Below are 9672 nucleotides of genomic sequence, written 5' to 3'. Positions count from 1 at the left end.
TGTCCCCTGTCCCATACACCGGACGATAATTCACGCGGTAATTAGCGCTACAAAGTGTCCACTCTCCGGCCTCTACACTCCGCGGCCTCTACTTTTTCCCTTTATTTATGGGGCCGTTTAACCGGCCCTTTGGCCCCATTATTAACGTTTTTCATTACGCAAATTTATGGGAACAACTTAAGTGACTTTAAAATTTCGGTTTCTTACAAATTAAACGTTGTCTCGCGGTAGAATTATGGTTCCGTGTATAAATATTATAAGTACTTACTGTTTCCATAAATTTAGTTAGCGTAGAATTTTATAACGAGGGAAGATTTGTTTCTTTGCTCTAAATTTTTTACCGGACCGATTTTATGGCAAATGGCAACGATTGAAGACACAAAATAAAATAAAATAAAATAAAAATTGATTTATTTCTGAATAGATTCTAAGAAAATGCTTTCAGAATGTTGATACTAAGGTGTCTACCACCGGTTCGGGATCCAACCCTGCGAGAAGACCCGGCGTAAGAAACTCGCAGGGGCCCACTTTTTTACCAAAAAAAGTGAGATAAAAAATTAATCTTCTTCTTTTAAAATAAAATTTACAATGCTGTAACTTAAAATTATACAATGTCAACATACATATTACATAATTGTAAGTCATACAATAATGTAGAAGTAGTCTTTCAAGAAGCCATCCTACTCCCAAGATGTGTCATCGTTTATGAAATCATTGATCTTATAATAGGCTTTGTACACAAACGCTCTTTACTACTTTCTTAAATTTATACAGAACTAAATGTCCCGCGCGGCTTCGCCCGCGTAAATTAGGAATTTTACAGAAACCGTACATTTTCCCATAAAAATATTTTCCCCGTTTTTTCCACATTTTCCTGAGTTTCTTCGGTCGTATTAGTCTTAGCGTGATAATATAATATAGCCTATAGTCTTACTCGATAAATGATCTATCTAACACTAAGATAAGTTTTGAAATCGGACCTGTAGTTCCTGAGATTGACGCGTTCAAGCAAACATACTCTTCAGGTTTATAATATTAGGTAGGTATAGATTTTTTTAAATATTGCTTAACAAACTTGAGTCTCGATCTAAAAGACTATGAAATGGTATAAATATGGTAGTGATGATGATGATGATGATGATGATGATGATGATAATGAATGTAATTTGCATAGTAGCATATGCTTTCTGTTCTTAAAACAACGCTGAAACTCCCAAACTTGTATCTATAAAGAATCAGGAGTTCCCTCAGCACCTTCCGAACCACGGTATACCAGGTATATCTCGGTGCAAAATCTTACTTGTTGGTAGCATATGCTTAGAATACTTCTCACGAAACCGAAGTCACCACATGTTTCCCTATAAGTTTTGAGGAGTTCCCTCGATTAATTATGGATCCTTCATCAGATCACCACTTTTGTGAATATAATACCAAATTGGGATGATACCCTATATACCAAAAGAAAAATTTTGAAAATCGGTTAACAAACGGCGGAGTAATCGTTGAATATAAGAAAACGAACATAACACCTCCCCCATTTTGAAAGTCGATAAAAATTGTAGCCTATGTGTTATTCTAATGTATAAGCTATATTATTGTAAAGTTGCATTAAAATCCGTTCAGTAGTTTTTGCGTGAAAGAGTAACAAACATCCATACATCCACACATCCATACATCCAAACAAACTTTCGCCTTTATAATATTAGTAGGATATTAAAGCGTCGATAAAAAATATTGTCTAGTCCAGCAAAATGAAAGGTTCCCGCAGGATTGCCTTTCAAATACGGGAAGTTTGATAATAATATAATGATGCAGATTGTAATAACCGGATAATATGATTGGTGCATTGATGACACATTGCCTATTTTCTTTAGAAATCAGCCGTCCTACTGATATGATCTTTTATCAGTAATTATTTGTTTTTGTGTACAAAATATTAATAGAATTGCGTCAAACGTACTATCTACAAACATTACCTATAAAATGATATTATAAAACCTAAAAATATAAGATTGGATCTTTGTTATTGATTTATCATTATAAGGATGACGCACGCTGTAAAATCCAAAGGAAGTAACAGAATAAAGTCGCATGTAGAGCAATATAGCTATGTCCACACTGTGCACTTTCGTCTTCAATTTTCGTCATCTTCTTTCATTCAACTTTCGTTTTGGCCAACATTGTCATTTTGTTCAGTTGCAGTGTCTGTCAGCTTCTTGTAATATGTGCGACGAGAACACGCTGGAATATGTGCGGCTTATTTGGTCATAAGAAATTCCAGAACAAAAAAACAAAATTAATAACAAAGCGAAAGTTTTGGATATGGTCAGAGGGCAAGCATCGCGGGCATGCCTCACGTTCGCTGTTGACTGTGCATTGCAAAAAATTTTGGCATTAAAAATATTTTTTTTTGTGACTTCGTACTGACTATAAAACCAGATAAAACTATAAGGGCCTGTTTCACCACTCCCTGATAAGTGCCGGATAGGCTATCCACAACTTAACTTGACAGATAGAGTATGGAGAATCGGGAGAATCTGTCAAAAAGTTGTGGATAGCCTATCCGGCACTTTATCGGGAAGTGGTGAAGCCGGCCCTAAGTATAAAAGTTTGTCCCGGCGTGGTGCCGTGGGCGGTCGCCGGGTGCGCTGACTGATGCCGCCCATCCGTCATGGTCGCCGCCCGCCCAAAACTGGCACATTGGATGTGGCGTTCGAGTCGCAATGTTGCGGGTCTTAGTTGTAAGAAATTTAATAAAGTGGAATCCAATTATTACAATAGAAAGATTATTTTAAAATATAAACAGTAGCTGGATTCAAATTAAGAGATGGACTTAGACCTGCACAATGCGTGCGCAATAGTCATTATTTGCAACAAGATATAATTAATCAAATCGAATTTTCATGGCACATATACAATAAAAAATATTTAGTATTTAAAATATACTTCTTATCTATTCCATAAATTCTTACTGCTTCATCATTTTGCAGACTTTAAAAAGCTCAGGAAACAGAATGGAACCTCCAACAATATCTTTTAATTAATATCTGTCCGATCTGTTCCATATCCCGAACTAATGTGATAAGGGTCTCTAATGTCACCCCTCAGACGAGCTCTAGAAGGCTGCCCCTGTAGGGCGCTCATTTGGCAAATAGTCGAGTACCTATTATGGATTTTTACGGCGTACAGATAATGGCCCTATTATAAACGAGGAGGCCATTCGGACTGATGGCAGGCCGACACGTGCACACACATATGAGCGGTGGGAAGTTGTGATCTGAGTCCTTAATCAAAATGCATGGGCTAGATTCGATAGTGAAGTTAGATGAAAAATGTATAATGGAATTTGACGCATCTCCGTTTGTAGCATAAAGTTAATATATATTAACTTTATGGTTTGTAGCGCTTGCGACTGCATTACGACTAAACACTCAGTTGTCGTATATACCGTCCCATTTAGAAAACTTTGTTAGCGCGATGCAGAATCTAGCTCAGGAGTTCGCCCAATAGGCCTTCAGTGCCCACAAGGGGGCGTTATCGCCCACTTTGGGCTGCTGAATTCTAGCTACTAGCTGCACAGACCGGCCTCCCGGTATGCGGAGGCCTTTATGTAATTTTTTACGGCGTGCAGATAATGGGGCGATGCGCCTCTGCGTTTTACTGCCGCGTCCTCTAGCCAGTGACAATAAAATGATGTTTATGACCACATAAATACTTATCGATCTGTTTGTTCGCCGATGGGAGATTTTAAATTTCGGTACAGACTTTTTACTTTTAAAAATTACTAAAAAGCACGTTTTTTCGGCTCCACCGTAGTAGGTACGTGTATATGTATTACAAGAGACACCGACTTGCTTTTCTAACTCTAATTTGTAGAGCTATTAACTATGTTGACTCTCTTTTAGATAGATTACTGCACTTATGAAGGATTTTGATATGAAATTTTGTCAACTTCATCATCATAACAATATTATGATGACGAAGTTGACAAAAACTTGTCAACTTCGACAAGTTTTTGTCAACTTCGTTCAAACAAGAAGAGAAGGCAAGAGATGTACGAAGAAAAAAATTGGCAAGTTATTACATATAATATTACCTATTAGCGCGGTAAACATTTTATTTAACTTACAATACTAAAATAAAATAAAGCCACACATATAAAATAAACTGAGAGTAAATTTTAAATTTTTATTCATAAATAGAACTAACATCCAAAAATTAAATACATAATATCACAATCAGGCAAATACTTTACCCAAGCAGATCACAGACTAGAAGGTAGACTTTCCGAAGATGTGGTTACCGGGGGCGCTGGGGTCCTCCGACACGAAGTACTCCTGCCATAGCTGCTGGAACTCAGCCCAGGAGATGTTGGACTTGCCCTTGGCCATCTTGGCGAAGGACGTTACCGCCTCATCCTTTTTGATGCCGAAGGACTCGCAGACCGTCGAGAACTCCGTAGCATCGATAGACCCGTCGTTGCTAGCGTCCTGGAGGTCAAAGATCAGCTTGCAGTACAGCTTCTGCCACTCCAATGGAGCCGATGGGTTCTTGGCGTAGTCCTCCCACATGGATAGCCACTCGTCGGCGGAGATCTGGCCGTCTTTGTCCTTATCGGCGTGGGATTGGAGCGAATCCCAGATCTTCATGAGGGAAGATTCCAGCTCCTTCTGCTGCGCGCTGCCGGAAGCCCATCCGCGCATCTTCGCGATCTGCTCAGCGGCCAGTTGGAAGTCCTTCTTGTCGATGGTTCCACTGTTGTTCTCGTCGAAGAACGACGAGAAAGCGTACATGAGCTTCTTCTTTCTGAAGTCGGAAACCATCTTGTATGCGTCTGTTTTCTGAATGGCCTACCGGTTGTGGTGTTTTCTTTTATACGAGCGTGATGACTGCATCAGATACGTTATCTAAGAGATAGCATGCCTGCATAGTGATTAGTTAATACTAGGAATAAAGTGCGCTGTTTTTGGGTGTTTTTGGAATAGGCTTGCTGATGTTTTAATCCACAATAATATAATTATTTAATCCCACTAAAACTATTATGAGAATGGATGGATAGATTCTTTCATGCAAAAACTAAAAAACGGATTTCAGTATACTAGAAGTTAGGCATTAGCTGGATTAAGGTATTAAGCTATCCTGTAGAACAGTATACATGTTGATGATGATGTATGTATGTTACTATTTACTCAGTAAACGTACAGTCCTTGTCTGTGTAAGCACGTAATTAAATAATCACCACTAAGTATATGAGATAGCTGTGTTTGTCTTCGTCATTAACATAACAAATTTTATAATTACTTAATGTTGTTTTGAGAAGGAAAAATCATGAGCCTCGTTGCAAGGTTTTTTGCACATTGCAGTTTATAATTCAATAATATTTAGTGACAGAAACACAGTTAGTATAATAATAGGAGATAACTCTGAATCATAAATTTTTTTAGATACTTTTTAGTGTAGATTGCTATATGCAATAATGAAAGAAACTCAGTTTTAATAGCTGGGCATAATTACTCATAATCATAACTTTTGTCCAAAGAATCAAACTAATCTCATGTACCTGTGTGGTTTTCTAGTCGATTTGGAAGTTTCACCTAAGCCAACCTACTTACTCAATGTTCTTGAAATCTTATCTTTACCGAAACAAAAATCCTTACAATTTGGCTTTAAATTTTGGGAACGGAAGACTTGGCTTCTTCTATTTTGTGGATTTTTTGTGTCTTTTCGACATAAGGGTTTTACTCGCGGCCCAGCTCGCGCCCGCGGGGTATTTTTAAATCATCGACTCTAATATACCTCCCCTGTCGGACCTCCGCCTGATGTAATACGTCATGATCCCCCCTCATCCCCCTTCATTCCACTTTGGCATATCTGTGACGCAGATATAGAAGATAGACTCAGCTATTCCAGGGAAAGACTAAAGTAAAACTTAGCGGGCAGAAATAATGAAAAATGATTTTTTTTCATTTATGGTATTTACATGGATGGAGCCGCAAACAGGAAATAATTTACTTAGGCCCACTTGTACAGATCTGAGTTTAAGTTAAACCTGTATTAAATATTACATTTTCTATATAACATAAATGAGAAAAACGAGGGTTAAAAAACAGACAACTAACGCTAGACCTTAAGAATTCACACGTTCAATATTTCCACTTTTTTTTTAATTCGGTAAAAATAATTACACATAAATCCAAACAAATAAAATAGTTATCCAATCCAACAGCTGTATCCAGTATCAGTATGTCTATGGTCTGGCCCGCGGCGAACGCATGTAAAACCATCACCACCATTGTTCTACAGAATACAGACCGCACTCTACAATGGAATGAAAACGCTTGAAAATTACTTCAAGTGCTGTGTTTGGCTGAAAAATTGTGTAACATGAACATGGATTTACCAAGTATGCCGAATTATTGTGCATGAAATATGTCTGGCAACACTGGCTGCTGTTCAGTTACAACGGAGGCTTTGAAGCTAATGTGCAATAATTATTATAAATCATAAATTACCGACTAGCAAAATATTAAACTGAAGTAGACTTTCACGAGTAAATCCATAATTCCTAATATTATTATAATTGTGAAAGTGTGTAAGTCTGTCTGTCTGTTACCTCTTCACGCCAGAACCGCTCAAGCGATATGTCTGGATAGGCCTGGGAAAAGACATAGGATATTTTTTATCCCGAAAAAATTACTGCATACATTTTACCAAACCAAAGAATTTGGCCAATCAAAAATGTAATAACAGTCAGAACACCCAAAAATTATGTAATTGATGACTTTTATTACATTGGATTTAATTTGTAGCCACCCTTTATCCCTGAGATATGAAGTAATAAAAAGTCTACCGGTTTAACAGTTGAGATAGGGATGTACTGCAATTCAATGATTTTAACCACATAAGAAAACTATGCGATAGTGCGTCTAATTTTTGCCTCTTCATGTTATCACCAATTTTTATGAAAGGTATGGAAATACATTGTCCCGGGAAAGGACATACCAGGATGGTCTTCATCCTTAAAAAAATGTAGGTCTACCTCGATCCCAGCACAATAAACAAATTTTAGCTGTTATTATTGTACAGGTTATTATTTTTAACAAAAAATTTAAACCGACTTCCAAGGTAAAAACAATAATAGCATCCTTATAATATGAACTAAAAGTATTAAATAATTTTTCCTATCTAATAGTGCCTTTTTCCGAATTCGGCTAAACCTCAACTATTTCTGTACTCAATCTTTATCATTTTGAAGTCGGTGCCAGTTCCAAAAGTTTCAAATTCATGAAATCATAAAAAAAACCACAGCCGAACATATAACCTCCTCGTTTTTTGGAAGTCGGTTAAAAATGATCAACCATAGAGCAACTTCTAAAAATTATATTTTTTTTGGTGGCAACTAATACCTATAAAACTAATACCTATAACATCTGTGCTGCTACAATTTCTAGATAACGTGTAACCAATTTAGCCCCGGATATATAAATGGGCCGTTATCTAGGCCACGGCCTAGGGGCGGCAGCGTCCTAAGGTGGCGGCAGCGTCCATAGAGGCGCTACAGATTATGCATGGGGCGGCGAAAATAATGTGGCCTACTCTAATAAAAAAATATAAATTCAACACTGAAGCAATTGGGTTTTTGAATTATTTTTTTTTGTGATAAATGGAAAGATCATATATAAGTTTTATAACAAAACTATTTTTTTTTTTTGCAATAATTAAAAAGTTATTTCAAAATAAAAATTAAATTTTAAATTCAGTACCGAAGATCCGCCGACAGCTCCCGAATAAACCCGAGCGCGTGTGACGTCACAATGTTAGTTTTTGCTCATTGTAGCATACAGAGATATAATAATTAGTACAGTGTTTTGAGTTTTTATCTAGTAAATTCTGTTGGCATTGTTAAATAATCAAAAATGTCAAAACTCAAAAGTTATCGCTCTTGTTTTGTACCATTATGTACAAATACTACAAAAACAACTCCTGAAAAAATGTTTTTAAATGTTCCACAAGACGAAAAACGTCGAAAGAAATGGTTTCAAGCAGTGCACCGAGATTATTCAAAAACAAAATCAATTTTTTTTTGTTGTGAAGATCATTTCGATGTAAGTATTCATAATAATATTACTTAATAATATTATTACATAATATTATAACTTTTCTTAATTTTTCATTGATAGTTAGAGAAACTGAGTAAGCTTTACTCCGAACTCGGTGTTCTGGACACACACGTCCTTTTAAAACACAAATACCATTCTTACGATTAAGTTGAACATAACCTATAGCTTTATCACCGTAACTCTCACGTGATGCTCTACAATTAATGAAATAATTATTAATTATATTTAATAGAGAATAAATACTTATTTTCATTTAGAATTGTATTTTTTAACAGACTTACCTTGATGCCTTAGCACCTCGAACTTCAGCAGAATTAAACCGAACGTCATTTTTAAAAAAATTAGTGATCATAAATATATCAACATCAGGAATATTATCCGATTTTGCTTTTATAAATCCTTTATCACACATAGTTAGTCGAAATAAACTTTTCAAATCGTTTTTCACTAATAAATTTGAGATATTTTTATCAAGTCAAAGATAATAGCCATAAACACTGTACTATCATGAAATTGCTTTAACATTATGACGTCACAAGTATGGCGACCAATCATGGCGCGTTTACAGTCACGTGATTTTTATTTGAATTTTATCAATTTTTAATTGTTTATAATTAATTAAAAAAAAATTTTTTTCAAGTTTTTTTGCATTAAAAATCAATATAATTAATAATAAAGTTTTAAAATACATAAAAAAAATCAATACTTTTTTTTTTCAAAATCCCAATTCAGTTTCATCCTAGGAACTCTACTTTTGTAACGTTCTAAAAATTGTTTCGATATCTACAATAGATCGCACGGGCACACCCCTACGAACAACAAACAATAACCAATTTGGTGTGATGTGGGCAATATGTTCGGTTTTTGCGGGCGATAGAGCCGCCATTAATGTGTGTTTGTGTTGTTTTATCTCCGGAACGCAAATGACGCGGGTTTTTTGTTGTGGCCCGGGGAACGTGACTTTGACCGTTTGTGAATGTATTGCCAAAGTTATGGAATATTACCTTATTATAAAAGAGTTTATTTAACCATTTTGTTGCAAAATTACTTTAGCAGTCGTATACAAGAGAAATAATAATTATACAAGGTGTAACAAAACTGATACTACTTAGGTAGTAGGTATAGGTTATATTGTGTAGGTAGGTATATAGAGTTCGCTGTCAAAGTAGCAGCGTTGAAAGAGTATTTTTTTACTTTTGTATGGGAAAATCCATCACGCTGGGGCTCTTTCCCATACAAATTGCAAAAAAATTGCTCTATCAGCGCTGCTACTTTCACAATGAACTTTACATAAGGGACACACACACCTTAAAGTATTATCACTTTATTTATATATTTTTAATACACGCTGTATAGGTTTATACTTAACAGGGCCGTCTCTAGCCCATGTGGCGCCCGTGTGCAAACATTACCCTAGCGCCCTCTAAAAAGCGCACGCGCGGTCAAAATGAAATAGGTACAAGGTAAAAGTACAGTTTGTCCGGCCGCTTAAGGGTGAGTTGTTTTCTAAATTAGAACACTGTATTTTTTTGTATCTAAATCCGAATCCTCC

General features: G+C 36.1%; 1 protein-coding gene across 1 annotated transcript; it reads right to left on the bottom strand.

Moving 5' to 3' along the window:
* Positions 1 to 4193: 4193 nt before the first annotated feature.
* On the bottom strand, positions 4194 to 4856 carry LOC121735276 (calexcitin-2-like). Its single transcript, XM_042126047.1, has one exon. The coding sequence runs from the start codon at positions 4821 to 4823 to the stop codon at positions 4272 to 4274; it is 552 nt and encodes a 183-aa protein (XP_041981981.1). The 5' UTR covers positions 4824 to 4856; the 3' UTR covers positions 4194 to 4271.
* Between the last annotated feature and the right edge of the window lie 4816 nt (positions 4857 to 9672).

Source organism: Aricia agestis, chromosome 17 (genome assembly GCF_905147365.1).
Source record: "Aricia agestis chromosome 17, ilAriAges1.1, whole genome shotgun sequence".
NCBI lineage: Eukaryota > Metazoa > Arthropoda > Insecta > Lepidoptera > Lycaenidae > Aricia > Aricia agestis.
This window is presented reverse-complemented; position numbering and strand designations above follow the sequence as displayed.

What these genes read in the sequence shown, in the direction of transcription:
- LOC121735276 (XM_042126047.1), bottom strand. Translation starts at nt 4,823, where the DNA reads ATGGTTTCCGACTTCAGAAAGAAGAAGCTCATGTACGCTTTCTCGTCG.